Source organism: Porites lutea, chromosome 4, assembly GCF_958299795.1.
Source record: "Porites lutea chromosome 4, jaPorLute2.1, whole genome shotgun sequence".
Lineage (NCBI taxonomy): Eukaryota > Metazoa > Cnidaria > Anthozoa > Scleractinia > Poritidae > Porites > Porites lutea.
Genome location: NC_133204.1, coordinates 31,391,220 through 31,411,083, shown reverse-complemented (window position 1 = coordinate 31,411,083; position 19,864 = coordinate 31,391,220). Strand labels below are relative to the sequence as shown.

The following is a 19,864-nucleotide window of genomic DNA, read 5'->3' as shown; positions in this document are numbered from 1 at the left end:
CCCATGAGGAAAGGATTTCCGAAGGAACTTCTACACGTCGGGAACAATGAATTCAGGATAAAGGTAATGTCGAGATATGTACAAAATCGACTCTACTTCTTAAACTTTACCGACGCGCATGTTAATCTTAAAGCGGTTTAATTACCAAAGGTAAAGTTTTATTACCAAATGTCTTGGTTTTTGTAAGCATTCAAAAAACAATACCGCAAACTTCCGATTGTAAGCCTTCCCCCACCCCACTTATAAGCTCCTCCCCCCAGTAAAAGGCCCATCGGATCAATTTAGGTTTCTGGGAAATTGCCCACCTACCCCTCCCCTAAGCTAACATTAACACTTAATTCTTACTTAGGGCCAAATGATGGCTTAGGGGAGGGGTAGGTGGGCAGTTTCCCTGAAACCTTAATTGACCCGGCCCATCTACCTGTAAACAACGGGCAGATGGTTTGTATTGAAATGAATTAGATTTTTTGACGACGGTTTGAAGCTTATAAAGTGTTTAAATTATTTTCGTCAGCACTGCTATGTAGCTTTTTTTTTAATCGCTTTTTGCATTCCGATTACAACCTCTTCCTCCCGCCCCCGCCCCCCTCCTTTTTATAAGCCCTGTTTAAACCCCCGTACGAAGTTGTGTAAGGCCAGGTCTTGTAAGCAGAAAATACTCTTGTTCCTTATAAGCGAAACTTTCCGGTAACTGTTAAGTCCTTGGCTCCGTCCACGCGAATCCGGGTATTTTGTAAACCGCACATACACGAAGTGGCCTTTCGTCTGCACGAATCTAGCGAATCTTCTCAACAAAACTGTAGCTTTTTGAAACCGCTCCCGACATTATTTTTTAATCCCACGAATTATCGAATTCATGTAGGCGATTAATACCGGGTATTTTCGAATTCAATTATCTTAAACTCGGTTCCAGTCTTAAAACGGAACTTGCAAACTAAAAATGGCGGACAAAAATTAATGCTCTGTCTTCAACTTTATTGAATCTGAATAATTCCGAGACAATAAGGCCCCGGGCCATTACTGTTCTTTCAATCATGGCGGGAGCCATACGAGCCTTTTTAGAATAATTGTGATCTATTTTAAATTCAGTTGCAGATAAAAAAAAACCCCTTGAAATACAAAGGTGTGACAATAAGTTTGTTTAGCTGAGTTGTTTGACACATGCATGCCGCTGGATAATTGGTTCATTTTTGCATTCGTGCCTCAAATTTGAGAAGGTGATCTTTAGAGAAATTGGGAAGTAATACAACAGAAACAAAAAGCTTTTGTGGCTTTATTTTTAACTGCTCTAGTTTCTGTTATGAACATCATTTCGTCCACAGTCACTAACTAGGCCCCGCTACGTACAAAATCTTTTGGCTAAGGGATTTTGATAGTTTTTTTCTTTAACGCCGCAAGGGCCTGTTTAGTGGTTAAGACGTGTATAACGTTTATAATTAACTCTTAGGCCACGGTTTCTTGCATTTCCGGACACTTATAATTATATCCGTCGAAGCATAATTTCTCTGTAGGGTGCTTTTGATTAAAGTGTACCACTTAAACAAACACAGCGGGGCTCGAATCTTAAAGATTTTAGCTAAAGTGGTCTTGACAAAAGACCAGTTGACGGCACGTATAGTCGTTTTTAGGCTTTTTTTTTTTCATTGTCACGAAAACGTCTGCATACTTACTTCCATTGATGAAATGTAATTGTTACACGTGTGGAAGAGGAGTCAGACAGTATCTATCGGTGAGACTTATACGTACTTCGTTTGATTCTCTTTGAAAGTTGCTAGTATGTAAATCTGTCTAGTTTTTCAACAAAGTTGTCAAGGATGCCGTCATGGGGCACTGGTTACCGGTGGCATTATTATTGAACTGAATAGTGAATACTAAAGAATACCAAAAACCTTGGTGGTATAAATTTTGACGTCTTCTTTCGTCGTGTCATGTTTGGAAAGAATCTTGTGTTATCACTAACAACAAGTTCCATTTTCCCCGGAGCGAGAAATGTCTAATTCTGTTAAAATTTAAGGGTTCACTGCGGAGACCTCCATCGTATACCATAACAGTTGTTAATCGCTTTTGTAATGTTCATTGGGTCTTTAGTGAAGTGTTCTCAGCTTTCAGATAATGCCATTAAAACAAAGGCTTTGTGAGATAACACGTCCTTTGTACTCACTTGTTTGGTTTTGTCCGTTTTACTGATGTTTTACTTTCCATGTTTAAGAAGGAGCCACGTGCTCACTCCAAAACAAATCCCGTCATAAACATATTGGTTTTTTCGTTTAAAGACAAATCTCAAGGCAGGGACGTCGAGTTTACACTTTTCCTTTGAAATGAATCTTATTATTTACTCGTGTGCTTGTTTATCAAAAGCGGTAACAAAGCTTAACATTCCACTGAGCCTTTTAATAATGTTCCGTCTCGTAAGTAACCAATTCAAGTCCGTTGGTTCTCCGGGCGAAAAGAATGGCACATACACCAACAATACGTTTGCTTTCTTTATGTTAGATTGAATTGTTATTCTCCGCCAAAATCTGTGTTTATTCACTGATGTCTGTTAATTGAACCCTCAGGCGAAGTAACATTAGGTGACCAATTTCTTGTATATATTTATATCAATACGTTAGTATGACAAGACAATCAATTCATGATCGATGGTGTTAAAAATAAATAGCGTGGAAAAAAGCTTAAGGGAGAAAACATGAGAGCAATTTGTAAGTCTCATGTTAATTCGTTATTATTTTGGTCCTGACTCGGCCTCGGTTCCCTTCATTCTTGTAACAGGAGAAAAAAATATATAAAAGACGGTATGTCACAACATATGGCGTGGTAAGATTTGAGGTCGCATGGGAAGGCCTTAGCACTGATGAACTGGGATTGTTAGTAAAGGTTTTCAATCAGTTAGCTTCTTAGGCAAAATTAAGTTGACCACATTGTTTTCTGACAAAAGAACAGAAACCGCATTTTCCTTCTAAATAATACTTCCAACCCCTCATAAAAGGGCTTTCGGAAGCTGTTAATCAGAAATGTTTCCCTTCTTCTTGACTCGAGGGACACAATTTATCCCTTCCGAAAGATTTTCGCTCAATTTTAATTTTCCAGTTATTCAACCGGCTGTCGTGAAACTATCTAATCAGGCGAGGACACATCTGTTTTCACAAATCTAATAATGGTTTAATTAGAATAAAAAATAATATTATGTGTGAGTATCTGATGTAAAACTGCATTTTAACATTCAAGTTTAAAATATCGTCGCTCCATAAATTTAATTGTTTTGTACTTTCTTAAATAGCACTCCGTCTACACCATCGTCTAAACATGTTAAAATGTCGTTTAGTTGACAATTAGGTTAAGAAAAATATTTTAACGTTCGTTATATCTTCAATGAGATCTTTACTAGAGAGGACTATTACCATTCAATTACTATTCGCGGTAGCCCAGATGATGTCCATTATTAAAGGTTCAACGTACAGGTTAAAAAGGTCGTTAAACTAAACGTTGGAACATATTTATCCGTTAGTATGATCGGGGTGTATTTTAGTAATAATTCAGACAATTATGTTAAAAGCTGCTCTATTGACTACATTTACCATTTTTAGGCAATTCGAATCGATGGCATGTTAAAAACACAGTTCAAGATAGGTAGTTCCTAAATAGTGATTAAACTAAACAACGTTCAACTATGAATAAGTGTTGGCGTGAACAGGATATTAATTAAGCACTAATTTTATTGATTTCCTATAGCTCATCTTTGATGCATTTTGTTTTTAGAAGGGAACCTTCGATTTAATTCAGTATTTTCTGAGTTGTACAACCTGTGTTAAATTAGGTCGTACAATTTTTCATTTTCGGAATTTTGTATTATATAAATTATTGTGCTTGGGAACCGAGAATTTCATCCCTTGTAGAATTTCATGTTTCATTCGTGAAGTTATGTTCACTATCAGCAGTGAAACTTGGACTCCTAAATTAGTGATTAGCAGTTATCAGCTCTCTCCATCTTTACGAAATGTTTAAACGCAATTTGGTTAATCATTATTGATGCTTGTCATAATGAGGATAATGAGCGGATTAAGAAATATGGAGTTTATGTTATCAATCTTAATTCGCTTAAAAGTTTTTTCTGCCTGTGTTTGTGAATTGACTAATCGTATTATCTTAGAAAATACCAAACACTGTTTCGCCAAGGTTAATGCTGTTCAAAATGTTAATCATCTCTTTATTCGCCTGTAAATTTGTGACGTTTCTCACTACTCCTAAGATACTCTGAATCGTGCTATTATGTTTTTTGAAGAATGTCATGAATTAGAAGTTGGTCATTTCTTACAGCAATGTTCGTTCAAACGTAACTTTTTAGTATCGAATAATTAACTCCAATTGGCCAACTTAGTTCGTGACCCTCAAAGACACTGTTTCATTTTTGTTATGAGACAAAAGCTTTTGTTTCCATTCATTTGTATCATAATCATTTCCCGTTCATTGCATAGCTTCCCTGCACCTTAAATTATGTTTTAAATAAAATTTTCTAAGTATACATTCTGTATTTTTCGATTAATTTGTTAACATTGCAGAGTCAGTAAATGCCTGATCGGCCTCGAGTTCATCGTAGCCATCGGGCAGGTATCTACCTTTAAATTAAAATCGAAAAAGAAAAGGAACAATTTTCATTATTAGTATTAATACAAAGTCACCTTCAACACTAATGTGCTGTGTCTTAATGTTAAATACGTATGTCATTAATGCTGATAGCAATGCTTAAAATCACCTTTTTCACCTGAAGAGGAATGTCGAATGAATGCTGGACGAGAATTCCAAGGACTACTTTCGAGAAAAAGCTGTCCTTTCGAGTAAAAGTGCTTCTAACTTTACACATAACATTCGGATTGTCAAATTAGCCTTGAATAACTTAGTGATGCTTAACTGAAAAGAAGTCTCGTCTTGCAAGGAAACAAATATTGCGTTGACTTCATTACTACAGCAGTTTTACTCACTGGGTAAGCTTTTCAGTTGTCTTCAGGCTGTTTGTTACTTATTTGCATGATATTTATTGGATATTCTACTATTTATTTACTAAGTGTCCTTATATAACATGACACGGCGATGCATCCCAGCTTTCGTAAGGAAGAAAAGGTGTTAGAAAATTACGAGGCAGTACTCAATATATATCTCTCTCCAGGCAGATGTTATTGTGGGGTCAAAAAATGTAAGGCGGTTAAAACGATATTTCCTTAGCATTTCTGTTATTTTCTGCTCATTTATCTACTGACGATTTTTCTTGTTCAGTTTTCCTTAACAAGCGTTAGCTTAAACGTGCTCTGCTATAAAAGCATAACAAGTTTCCTTCTGGACTGATACACTTTTATGGGCCCTTTATTAATATATGAATGACAGTTACCTTTTTTGGTTAAAAGAGTTGCATGTATGTTTCGTATGAAAATGATTCGAAATATTGCGAGTAGCATTCGATTATGCTTCGTCATTTTTCGAGCTTGGGTTTTTTTTATGCTTCGCCTGATTTTGGAATTCCTGATTATTTGTAGCTCCTCAAACGTGTGAGATGAATGTGCCAAGAAGCTTCGAGTAAGCCTCTTTATTTCTTACCGGCATTCAGAAGATTCAAAACTTTTAAAATTTGCTTATCTGATAGCGATCGCGTCACCTTTGAGGTAGCTACATAATAGGAATTTTTTATATATATTTACAAAAAGTCTTTGAAAGTAAACGTCTGTGGATGTGATCGCTGCTGTGTTTTCTTTTACGCAATGCCAAAAAGGGAGAGTCGTGGTGTTAGGCTATTATACTTGAAAGCAAGTGTAGCTCAAGAAATAGACAACAGATGTGGCGTCCGTGTCATAAATGGATGTTCCGCGATAAAAGGAATCAGTCACTTATCGCACTAGAGTTTTGCTCCAGAGAAACTTAATCAGGGTATCAGAAAAGATGGCGCTTCACAAAGATAACTTCAACTTGAACAGTTTTAAAAAGATAAAGCCATGCTTTTCAAATTTGCTTATCGCACAACCTGTCACCGTCGAAATGGAATTCACCAGCGAACAAAGTTCTGTTGAGTAATTTGTGTCTAGTTTAAGATTGCCTTCCGAAAAAAGGCTTACAATACAAACAAACACTTACACCAGGGAAAAAAGGTAATTTCAACATAACTGTATTTATAGTATGGTCTGTTAGGGGCTAAGCCAAAACGCTCCAAAATTATCCTTTTTTGTCAAGTATAATTAAGTCTTAGGGCTGTTATTTATTAGGTCTTCAGACTACTGGCGTCTCTCGCTAATTACATCCCAATGGCGATTAATATCTATTTCACCAGAACATCATAGATATCCGAAGTTATTCAAATTAGTAATCTCTTAGACTAAAGAAGTATGGTTACAATTAAAGTTTATCAATCGAGACATTAGCACAAAGAATGCAGAGGCTTTTCTTCCTTCTTGATGCCTTGGTACACTGCGTGTGGCGAAGTAATCACAAACTTCCTATCTCCGCATTTGGGAAATCAGGCAATCATCATCCTGGCCAAACAGTGAGCAGAGGCCGGGAATAAACATCCCAAGCTCTCGGGCATGTAGGAAGGAAATTATCCAAACAAAGCTCTTGTCTTATCACTAAAATCAATATGGCCCCTCCTCGGCAGTGTTTAGAAGATTGTCAAAGGTGTCATAATTGATTCAATCTTGTCGTCGTACTAAGAAAACTTCTTTTGCCATTGAAAGTTTATTCTTTGTCCCAGAAAATTGCACGTATGGCTTGCCAGAAGCCTCATTACCATATCATTATCTTTGAAGGCACATCGGTTGCTTCAATTACCTCTCAATTACCGGTTACATACACAGATGGAAATTACTTCCCGAACAACCTGATAATAGCGACACGTAGTAATTTGTATTTGAAAAAGCTCTAATTGATTTCCATAAATTTTGTTTTCCTTTAAGATCTGATACTATCGGTCGAAAGCCCCCCGCTGACGTCTTTTATTTGTTTTATGGATTAAAACAAACAATGAAAAATGCTTGTCTCTTTAGAGCTAAGAGTTTTCGCAAACAAAAACCCTCGCGATGTGATTCGCGATACTGCTGATCTGTGACAGCAAACATGATGTGTGGGAAAGAAAACGGAGGATAGGGCCCTTGAGGCAATTTGAAATCGCCACAACACTCCTATTCGTGACTTTCGTCACCAGATGCGAGACGATTTTCATCTCGTAACCAGCCATTACTTTTATTTAAGTACCTTGCATATTAATCCCAATTATCAGACAAGTGGTTTTGGTTGCAAGGTAAAAAAGGCGGTACTTTTGGATAAAAACTTCAAACCGACAGTGTGGGCACGTCAAGCGAAATTATTTTGTAAATGGCTCTAAGGCAATTCTAACATGTTTGTAAAATTGTCGTAGCCACCACGCCGACGAAAACAATAGAACTACCAAGCCGTAAATTGGTTTTAATGCGAGCCAATGGGAACAATTTAGCAGTTATCAAATCTTTTTAAGATGACACCGTGCGCGCCTTGTGGTTGGCTGTCATTTATCAACAACAAATTTGCCTGATAATGACACAATTATCTTATGCCCTATTAGGCAGGGTCCAATATACGCGGACGTCAAACGGGTGAAATGGCTGTTCACAGCGGGTTCTCTTTAATTTGGAACTAAAGCTTAGGACTCTAGAGCAAGTAGACATTCCTAGCTTTCCTCGGTTGCCTACATGCGCTTTACTCAGCCCAACTAACACATCCTTTGCTCATTCTCAAAGAGCTATCCCAATCAATGGAGCAAAACAGACGTGCGACTGCTCGGGGTATATCTTTCAGCGTGGAATCGCTTATATCAAAATCAGACCAAAATGGCGACAGCCAGGCAAATTCAGCACGCGCACCAGGGTTACCGATTAACTTTTCTGTTGAAAGACTGTTGGATAAACAAGAATTTAGGGGAGGAGAAGCTGCGAAGATTACTGAGCCATCCTTAAAACTTGTCAAAGAAAGCAAAGATACAAATGAACGACTAGAGTGGACAGATGACTTTCCGTGGATGCATTCTACAAGATATGACCCTCCACCTCGTAAGTTATGAATAGTTGTATAAACGTTTATGGTTTTCAACATCGTGTTGCGTGCTAATGTTTACAACTGTCAAATTGGTGTAATTGTTGTGTAACGTCAGTAAAGGCAAATCAGCTTTATTGGTGGCCTTGAAATGGCCAGTGTAATATTGAGCAGAATTTACTTATGCTACGTGCTCAACATTTTCTTAGCCACATCCCTTTTCCTTCACAGGCATTCGTCCCCGACTGAGCCCTACAAAATGCCAACTCCGGAAACACAAGACGAATCGAAAACCAAGAACACCGTTTACAACTTCGCAGCTACTTGCTTTGGAAAGGAAGTTTCGACAAAAGCAGTATCTTTCAATAGCTGAAAGAGCGGAGTTCTCGGCCTCACTGAGCTTGACGGAAACGCAAGTAAAAATCTGGTTTCAGAATCGTCGAGCAAAAGCAAAAAGACTTCATGAAGCCGAGCTAGAAAAACTAAAACTGGCCAGCAAGCCATATATGCCACAAAGATTTCCTTCGAGCCTTATCGGATCCGGCTCTGTATGTTGTGAACCGTCGCCTTATGGACCACACTTGGCTTTCCAGCCTTATAACTTACCTACTTCACCTTATGGTCAAGCCATGAGCTATTCTCAAAGGAGTCCTTATGTCGCCCATCAAGTTTTTCATAATTTCATGTACCATTAGCTCAGTCCGCTACCAGCAGAACAAGTTAATGACAATTAACCACTCACCATTTGATAAAACCATGCACTTTATCATAAGTGCTACATTTTCAATTTCAGTAACATTGGTGAAATATAAAAAGGCGACTAAGAGTTTGAAGGGAATGGATGTTAAAATAGCGAGAGTGATCCTTTATTGGATTTTTTTCTAAAGAAAATTCTTAAATTTGTTAATTTTCGTCACATTATTGTCGGGGGTGGAGATAAATTACTAAGAGGGTACTGAGCCTTGTTTGAATACATATTGAAAAAACATTTGTATCTGAATGAATTCAACTGATTTTAGTTGTGTGCTGATCAATTATAAAGATGTCAAGCACATTTCTCTGAAACAGTTTCATGAGAATTTATGTGAGCCACAGATATGGCTTTCTACTGCAGCTCCTTCCTTTGTCACAAAAACAATGCTAGTAGTATTTATTATAATAAGTGGTGATTAGAATTCGCTTAATCACCATTCACTTTGTGCAGTTTGCCAGAGGAAGCAAGAATAGAAATTATCTCGGTATTTCTCTTATAGAACAACTGGTTGTCAAATTCTTGTACCCGCTAAAACTCGTGAAAAGAACACAAACGGGCTTCTTTATTTTTCTGCTGGCAGGGCTGTAATGATGTTTTTTTCCTTTTTTGCGTCTGCACTGACGTTAGGTTTTGCCACCCTACTTATGCCTGTGTCTTCAAGACACTGGTGGCCATATTTTGCTCGACTTTATTGCAACACTTCAAAACTTAGTGATTTTTATTTATCCAAGCCACCAGTGTTATTCACGAGTATCACTAGGTGTTACTGCTTCAAGTTAAAATTATTTTTTTTATCTTAAGAGCTATCACGGTCTGTGTAAATAAGGACAATGAGCAATAGAATATGTTAACTTAAAAACTGTGTTCCGATGCCTACTCGCTTTGTTCCATGTACGCGTGTCTTTTTATTAATTTGCCAACTGCGAACAAGTAGTAACAACTTTTTAATTATCGTGAAGCAGCTTGTCTTGGTATAGGTGAACATACCTAAACAGCTTTCGCCCATATGGTCCAAATTACGAAATACGATGTGAGGCTGCGACGCCGTTTGGCGATAAGAAAACCAGATTTTTATTATTTGTTTCTGACCAAAGCGGCTTAACAAACGGCAGCTAAAACTATCATCCCCTCTCGCATCTGGCCCGTGTATGTTTTGAATTTTGTGTATCTAATGGGCTTAAAATTCACTCAAGGTTGCCGGTAGTCTGACTGCACACCCAGTTTGCCTGTGCTGTGAGCACCTTCGCTTTGTATACTGTGTTTTCTCACTTCTTGAGGAAGTTTTTGCTAAAGGTACAGCGTACTTCCTTTACTTATGTTTAACATTTATTCGAGTTTAATGGTCTTATCGTAGAGGAGATGATGTAGTTTAAGTGACATGCATATAGCTGTGATTCTTCTTTAACGAAAGATGTTTCTGCGCCTTACAAACGCTTTTCACTCCATTGTATTTCGGCACTTGGCAATTGATATTTAGAGAAGTATAATCTCTACCCTAATCCTCTTGGATTGAGGACAATAACCCTTTTCCTAGATCTGTTTTACATTTTGGGTTTTCTGTTACCACAACCTCTAAGGCTCTCTCAGTTTCTTTTGCTGGCTTCTTTTCTGATTGTATTTTACTTATATTAGCTAAATTAACTGCACTTTTACGACTGCGTGTTCTAGCTTTCACTTTACCTCATATTTTTTATACAAAAATTTGCGACCTATAGCCTCTTAAACTGAACCTCAAATCTAGAAGAAATTCATATTCACGATAAAATTGGATAGTATATGTTGTATGGCTATTATTTCAAGCGTACAAATTTGCACAAAATTGTGTAAGAACTAATGGCAGCGATGGAATCAACGCTTTTATGCGCTTATAATTGGAGAAACAGCCTTAATCAGTTTACAGACTAGTTCTTATTTACATTTCGGTCAGCTGGAAATCGCTCGTGGTAAGTTTCTATCTCGGTAATAAAAAATTAACATCTTTTCTGAGTTTCGGACATTCGGATTAACGTGTTTACATTTTTCTTCCCGGCCACCTTCTACTTTGTCAAGTTTGTTTTTTGTTCGAATCGAGACGAAAATCCGAACGGTTGGCAAACATTTTTGCGCACTTGAGAAGAACGTATCTTGTGTTTACTCAGCAAATGAATATGAAAACACTACTTATCTCGCCAAATTACATACCAATTAGTGCCCAGCGGGCCTCTTGAGAACGCCCGGTGTCTCTGTTTGTAAAGTGATTCATTAATAAGCAATTTTATAAAAGGCAAACTAATTAAAAAACGCTTTCGTCGGTGCGCTTTGTTTGTAGTTTTAGTCACACTTATAAAGGTCTGTAGAATCACTTCAAAATTCGAAGGCGGGCTCAAAGGTGGCGATACAAAAGGTTCAGTGTATAGCTCTACAATAAGGAGTAGAAACAACAATGATAGTGACAACTACGTTTGTGTTAAACAGAAACTTACACTGCCATATTTTTAGCAGATACTTTGCCGTGTAGTGCAATTAGTTTCCACTCAATAAAAGTGGTATCAGCCAATTGTTTATGACAAACATCTCGACTCGAGAGCCAGCCTCCTTCTTGAGTACCTCCTGCCGATGTTCAATCACCATCAATCTGACAAGTTTGGGTTTTGCATACGAGGACGTTGAAGTTCTGTTATTGAATTACAACAACTGTGATGTGTAAATTTCCACTTGGATTAAGCGGCTTTGCCGCAAACTCGTTAACTATAATAAACCTTTAGGGGCTGTCTTTTAAGGGTCTGATATTCCTTCGCACAATGGACCATTTGGTAGACACGATGCATAGCATGCTCCAGTAGCTCGCGGTAACTTTTGAAATCACTACTAGAATTCCATATCTTCCTCTCAATCATGATATTACACCTCGGCATTGTAAAGATATGACTTTCACTGAAGAGGAACTAATTGTTTCGTGGGCGTTCTAATGAAGAAATTAAACGAAGGTCAACTCTTTATGTATAAATTATTGTCATGCAGATGATTTGTGAAGACTACAGACGATTAAAAATAGACATAAATTGTCTGCAATCCTCAAAGGGTTGGAAGCCCTGAGAGGAAAGAACTGGTTCTCTCTTTCTTTTTTTTTCTTTTTTTTTTTTTTTGCAGGGTTTTGTGGTGAAACTTGGAATGTGATTTCCATGCCCCAATAGACTTTTGATTTGTTGTTTTATGGGCCATTTGTCTAAAATTTCGCAGATGATCGACCTTATATTCCTTCTTGAGAACGGTATTCTACTGTTGTCCGCATTAAATTCTGTGTTAGTTGTCGAAAGTTATTTCTTAGTCTCTTTATCTCCTGTTCCCAATAATACCGATTTACCTATTTGTCATACATGTACTTTTTCAAGCACTCTTCTTTATTCTTGGAACAACGTAATTTTTTTGGCATTTACTGCTACGTTCTTATAACAAAGTTTCGGAAAAGCCACGTTTATTCTTTGTTTTTTGGTTGATCGTTTAGTGTTTCTGGATCAGCTAAGAATGAGTTATTTTGAAATCCATAAACAAAGATCTATTGTCGAAAATGCCATTTACTCAGCGGGATCGTTTCGGTAATCGTCACGTGCCAAGAAGAATCATGGACTTTATGTTGTCTTATCTCGAAGTTTCTGCGTTGTTAGCACAAGTAAGTTGCGAAAGGATCAGAAATACTTAATTATCACTAGTTGAATAGTCTAATTACTTATTCTTCTTAGCTTGTTTGACTCTTTTGTTTTCTGTTTGTTATGGTGCGTGCTGATGCTTGTCTTAAGTGTCGATAAATACCTGCTTTAAATGTGCTACTATGAACAAAACTAAACGCATTGAAAGCGTTAACTCAAACTTGCCAGCGGACACCAATGGCTCATTGTGAAAACAATTTTATATTCTTTTATTTCCATGTTTCTGTGACCTTTAGGCTAAAGGGAAGATACAGGTGAAAAAAGAACGCGAATCTATTTGTGACACTTGTAATCTTCACTTAAATAATTCTGTTGTAAGGTTTGAAAAAGCAGTCTGATATCTTTCGTCTATTCTTGCTTATTGTAAATGTTAACTCCATGAAGTGTCACTGTTGTATGTTTGATTCCTATTAGTTTAGATAGACTTACCTAAAGACTTTTCAAGAAGTCTTTTTACGTGAATAAGCTCTACCTTTAGTTAGCATGACGTTTTGAATGGAAGAATCTATATTTTTAAGTTTGACAATGTAAATGTCAAAAACATATCTCCTGAGTACCTTTTCTGTGTTGCTCATTAGAATTGTGACATTGCGCAAGCCTGGTTTAAAGGTGGGTCTACGCAAGCAAAAACTTTTCAGCGAGCTCCTGCTTTCCGTCGTTTTCCAACCTGCCTAACAAACTCTTGAAATTCTTCGGAATTAACGCCCTATTTCAAGTGCGCTGCGCTTAGTTCGTCTTCTTTTTTGTTCGCCACTTGCAAGTTAATCATTTACTTGGAATAAAACTTGGGACATGAAGCGTAGGTACGCTTGGCATCATACAACGCTAAGCATTTCTTGGAGGACAACTTATATTGTAAAGAATTGACAAGTTTTCTTTGGCAGTGTAAATGGAAAAATTTGGCAACTCTCTGCCTTGACGGAAGAAAATGGCTAAATTTTACGATTGACACTACCAAGGTAACTTTTTAAGAAAACACTTCCCGTAGTAAGGAGGCTGAAATAGACGTTTCCGGAGAGACATACATTCTGAGCTAAGGGAAACCTATGACCAAACCAAAAAAGAATATCCATCATCCGTGAAAGATGTATCATATCTCCTCTGTAAACTCTTGTAATATATGTTGTCCTAGTAAGGTGGACAGTTTCTATTTATTGAAGGGTGTTCAACCAGTGTGTTAAAGCTTCGATTTACTACCAGTTTCTACTCTATGTGAAATAATGATCTTTTGAAAAGTGCATCTGCACAGTTTGAAGACATTAAAACTGCTTAGTGAAGTAAACTAGGGACATGCATCACTCCTAGTGAAGTAGTAGATTTTGCAGCGATTCTTTTTTAACCTTCTTAATTTATTTTTTGCCCGTAGACTCTAGGAAGTCTTGCCTGGCATATTCCATACGGAATATTCCTTTGCAGAGGTTGAAGTTTCTCAAAACGACTATATTTTCCTTACTTAAGTAACACCAGAAAGGTTTTAGACAAAGACTCAAAATAGATAAACCTACTGGTTATTAATTGAACTTTATGGAACACCACAAATCTGATTGGGTATTACCTTTAATATCTCATTCTGGCATTTAACTCCTATCACAGTTTACTTGTCATTTGAAAGTGCTACTTTTCTGTTGTCTAATAAAGCTGGTTGTTTTCAAAAATGTGACAAAAGAACTATTCGACGTGTTTCTGCTATTGAGCCACTCTTCATAAACGCGTGCTCCGTCGACTCTTTTCTTTTCTCAAAAATCAGTTATTTTTCTCTCTTTTACGTTTTGTTCTGAAATTTGGCATTAACCCTTTTACTTCTAAGAGGAGAACAATACAAAATTCGAGGAAAATCTTTTTATCGTAAAATGCTAAATAAAAAAGGCAAATACTACCCATATGATATGAAAATACAGCTGAAGACGTTTCATTTGAATGGCAGCCTGGAAGAATTTAATTGATACTCTCCACAAACTCCAAAATTAGAACTACGTCCCAATACTGAATAGATAGTAGTACCATTTAAGTACCGCTGAGGAGGATTCCTTTTCCGAGTGGTCGTGCAACACCATTGGTTTTCATAACTGCAGTCTAAATAGTTAGTACCATGTGAAAGTGCTACTGATGGGCCTACATTTGAATGGTCACACGATGTCGATAGTAATTTTCACAAACTCAAAAGTAAAACTTTAGTATTCTGCCTCCATAATTGGATTTGAAAGTAAAAAGTTAATGGTTTTGTTTTGTCAACTGAAAAACAAAGCTTCGCTTGAAAACTCAAAGGCACCGCACACCTGCTTGAAGTATAACAATTTCATGTTTTCAATTTAGACCGGGCGTTTGGGCATTCAGAATGAATTAGTTTCATTGATATGGTCGACGTCTTCGCAACTGGTTATAAAAATGATTTTCTGGTACCATGAAATGAAGTCCTGAATAAGTATAAATAGATTTGTAGAGATTAAAACTACTTGCACAGCTTACAATTCATAAAAACGTTTAATTTTTCACATCGGGTTTGAAACAACATACCACGATCATTAATTGATATCTCAACAGCTGTTTAGGGTGGCAGAGCACATAACAGTTGTGTCATGTCTTTGCGAAGACTGCTTTCGCAATCGTCCAACTGGCTAAAGTACCATGTCTCATGACAAGAGACTGTCGGATACGAATTTTCGTACAATGTTCATTGTTCCAGCTCTTCTGTCTATGGATGAATCCCTACTGGTTGCCTATTTGAATTAAACATTCTTCAGCAGTACTCTTAGGATATTGTTGGTTTCTTTATTTCTCATGAAGTGAATTCTGCTCTTTTTGTGAATCGGGACGTCAGTTACACTACTCTTGATAATGAAATGGTTAACTTCACTTCTTCGTCAAAGAAAGTAGCCCTGTCTCCACAAGTAGGAGGCGTGAATCCACCTGTCTTTTTCCTAGCCAGCCACCAGTAACACGTGCTTGATAAATGCACTGTTATTCATTTCTCTGTGTCTTTTTGAAATGGCTGCAATACTGTTTTGTATTGTCTAAGTTATTGGCTTTGATGAGGTATCTCTTTCATGGGCAATCTTGTCCATACATCTGTTAGCCGATATCCAGCATAGTAAAGGTGAATCCAGGCTTCGGCAGTATATTCTAACCATCGCTTAATATTTTAAACAACTCTCAAGTTCCCACGATCGTCCCTGAGTCATTCAGACTTTTTTGTTATAGTTTTCAAAACGATTCCTTTCCTAAGTTTGTTTCGGGGATCATTTCTCTCAACCGATTGTGTTGAGTCTTCTTGAGGGGTCTACTGTTATGTCGAAACTAGGCTTTGTCCATTCCTTAGTCTGCAAATTTATTAAATGTTACGTGCTGAATTCTACACGATGAAGAAATAGAAAAGTAAATCATGGTGATTATTATAGCATTCTAACGTTTTCACGCAAAAGGAGGAAATGTCTCAGCCACCTTAGCTTGTGTAGCCTTCCAGTACCTTATTGTTTGTTTTCGTCCAACAGATTTTCTTATCCTGTAGTCTCCTGAGCCCCGTGAACTAAAATATTCTTTGGATTTTTCACGGCTCATATCATGAGTTTGACTTATATTTTCAGTGAAATTTTCCAACACATTCTGGGAAAAATTTATGAATTACCATCGCCTTGTCGATGAAGGTCACTTGTCATTGTGTCTTATTTTATTTTCTTTACTGAAAAAGAAATATCGATGTTGTCCTTATCTGAGCAAGCCATCGGCTTTGATTTATTTTCCTCTCGTTGTAAAACACAGCTTTCTATTTCCTAGAAAACACACTGATGTCGCATTGTCAATCTTCGACAAAACATGTCCGCTTAAAAAAACATATCCGCTTAAACGAGCAGACTCGTGTATCACGGGAACTATGATGCTTCTGTTTGCCAAAGATGAACGGTGCTTGTCACAATTAAAAATCATGAAATTCATTAACTGATGCCAAATTATGCTTGAAAAATATTTTCGGGCTGAAGATTCCGAATACCACATGGCACATGGTGCCCACTAGACACAGCTGAACGCTGGAGTCTGTCGATTGCAAATTCCTACTCACGAGTCTCTTACCCAAGCATTTCGAAGCATTTATAAACACAACAGTAGGTTTCGGACGCCACCCGCCGTGAAAATTCACTGCGTCAATATAGTAAAACTGAGAACAGCCCTTTCCACTCAAAATAAAACTGAATAGGGATTTCTTGTGCGTAGGCATCGTAATATTCTTCAGTAAAGGCGATCACCAAAATCTCTCTCTATTTTTTTTTCTTTGTCAATGAAAGATTCAAACGCACGTGACTTTCACTCATGTCAAGGACACTGGTCAGTACGTTAGAGTTCCTTGCGCTATTTTATGCCATTGAACGTTTTCCGTTCCTTGGAATTTAGTGTAGAGTCGACCTACTTCGTTTTTCCCCTTGAAAATGATACCTAACATAACATCATCGATTGTTATAAGATATCTGAGACCGCCGCCTAACTTGTTGAAGTGATTTCTACCCGCAAAAAAGCCCGTACATTGAATTATTTCTCTGTCGATGACGACTGGCCGCGTGACTACTCTTTATGTCTTTTTGTATCTTCTTTTTTCGAAGATCGCATTTCTTTCAACACCGTTTTTCTTACTGATTGATCTGACTAGCAATTCCGTAACGTTAGCTTTTATCCCCTGTTGCGAGTTGAATATTTTCACAAGAACAATGAGCAGGTTAGAGCAGTAGGTTTTAACACGATCTTTTATCTCTTGAAGCTGGTATTGTTATCCTTCTTTACACGAAGCTAGGTAGCTTCCTCATTCAATGTGTTGTGTGGTATGGTATTCTCAGTTAAGTTGATAATAGTCTCGCACTGAGCCATAAAAAATGCAGTCACAGTGAATTAACAAATACACTGCTGTTCATTTCTGAGATTGTGTTTTGTGCCACGTGGTGATTTTAGGTCTTTTAGGGGAGAATTCGATCTGGTCTCATTGCGTTTTACTCTAAATGCTTTAAAGTGATTAGAAAAAAAACTTCATTACATAGAACGTCGATGGTTCCCACGTACGATTTCACCACTTTAACTCTAAAGGAAAGACTGAGTCACTTTCTATCGCCTTATAAACTAAACCACGAGAATCATAGTACGGCTGAGGACTGAGGTATTATTTGAGCGATCACCCTTTGATTCCTTGTAAAATTAGAACTACGTTTCATGACTCTTAACTGAATTTTAAAATGATTTTCCAAAATAGTGGAAGTCTTTTTCGTAATATGTCTCCCATTCAAGAGCAAAATAGCAAATGGCCTGAGACAACCCAGTTCTTGGAACTTACCGACAGCACCGTCTGCGCTGGTATTCTCCTGACACGCCCTTTGACTGCTCATAATTACCAAGCAGTTTACCAATACATGGTAGTTTATGTCAGAAGGGTTATTCGACAGATAATAACTCCTTAGGTAATACTGCAACTACTTAGACAAACAACAACGATCTGCAGCCCAATGAAGAAGCTAATATAACAGAATGGAAATCACCTGATCCGAAAGAAAGAGACCATTTTGACCCAACCAGACCCCGAGTTTGCCATCTATTCTTACCCTCTTTTGAGTTCCTACATGTATGCGAAATCGTGGGTATAAGCCAAACACATTAACCCACTAACTTACTTTCCTCACTGATGTCCTTTTCAATCACCTTTTTTCAAAGTATTGAAATTTTATTTTGTTTTGTCGGTCTTAGGAGATATACGCTGACCAATGTAAAAAGCGACAATATGTCGACTTTTAAAGGTGATAAGATGCGACTTTATGCTACTTTTTGTTATCTGATCGTGGATCGGTATTTCCTAATAAACCTCTATAATTCCGTTTGTGTATCAATATGATGTTATCAAGTGAAAGCTTATCAGCTTGAGATTGTTGTAAACAAATTCAGCCGACAGAAGTGTGTCTCTATAAAAAGAATCGCCGGTATCGCGTCTGATAAACACATTGCCTTTTAGGAAGAGCGAGATTAGATAGACATTCGCATGCGACTGATGATTTTAAATATTTAATTAATTTACCTGACAGTCCTGAGAGGCTTTGATTGTGTTTTGAATGACTAAGAACAAGACACCAAATAACGTTCCATATCTTGTGACGCGCATTTTAGTTTGAAGAACGAGAGAGTGAATTTTCTGAGTTATTATAATTTAAGTTTTGGAGTTAACAATTATGTCGCCGGAATTGTCTTCCTGTAGTTGCTTTGCATGTGATTTATATCTACTCACAGTTAGAATGGGGTACTGGACCGTCTGACTCAGCGACCTTTTTTGATTATCTCATTTATTGCAAGCATCCTCTTCATTCTCTTTTATGGTTGTGAAATCAGAAGGCTGAGTCAACAGTGTTACTTTTCAACCCCTCAAAAGGACATTTGCATATGTGCAGTAGAATCCTGATTTCTCGACCTCGGTTTTTCCAGATTTTCTACAATTCGAACCAAACTCAACTTCCCTTCACCAGTCAAATACAGTAATTTCACCCCGATATTTAGAGCCAATTTGTTTTTCCCAACGTGGTTTAAAAAATCGAGTTTCCACTGTATGTTGAAGTTAGGAAGTTTTAAAAAAGAGCATAGGTGCGTACCATCGTTGAAAAAAACCTCCAGGAAAATACATCGCGTGGTAGCTTGTGTTTCTTATCATCGAACAAAATAAGATTTAGCATTTTTGCCAATCTTGAGGTTGGATATAAAGAATAAAAGGATTATCTATCTAAATATAAAAACCTTGAGGCGATAGCGATTTTTAATTCATGACGCAGTGTATCCGGAAACGATCTTTATTGTACAATTTTCCGGTCAAGGGGCAATTCAATTTTGTGGAGCTTAGAAGGGACGCGTTTTCTATCATCTGTGAAAGTAGTATTCATTTCCTGTCGGGCGAGGCTTCCAGAATAAGGTAAGATGGCCGCTTTTTGAATGTGATCAGATGGAAAGGGGCAATAACCGAAGTGTTTGAGGGATCACTGATTACGGTAGTGTTGGTCAGGAATACTTTAGACTACAATCGGCGAACGCAGTTAAGAGAATAATGTCCTGCTGCGGAAATTTTGCCCTTTTAATTTTCATGTATTTAACTCACAGCGAAAATTACTTTGAAGTGACCTGAACGGCGCTGGAATTGAAATTTGTAGTGGTGGTGGTAAAATCTCATTTGCAAGGAAGCACCATTACTATGAGGTCGTAACTTGCGATTATTATTTGTTTCGAAACGAATTTAACAAAACATACAGGCTAAACCCAATCCTGAATTTAGCCGCTTCAGTTGGTGAAATCACATTATTCATGAGCCAGTTGGCCTTAAATCACTAGATAAAAGATTGCACCTTTACCCCTAAAGACATCCTACAAGTAGCTGCTA

General features: G+C 37.5%; 1 protein-coding gene across 1 annotated transcript; it reads left to right on the top strand.

Moving 5' to 3' along the window:
* Positions 1–7,009: 7,009 nt before the first annotated feature.
* Positions 7,010–10,432, top strand: LOC140933299 (homeobox protein MSX-1-like). The gene is made up of 2 exons (XM_073382832.1): positions 7,010–8,060; positions 8,275–10,432. The coding sequence occupies exons 1-2, from the start codon at positions 7,766–7,768 to the stop codon at positions 8,736–8,738; spliced, it is 759 nt and encodes a 252-aa protein (XP_073238933.1). The 5' UTR covers positions 7,010–7,765; the 3' UTR covers positions 8,739–10,432.
* The last annotated feature ends 9,432 nt before the right edge of the window (positions 10,433–19,864 follow it).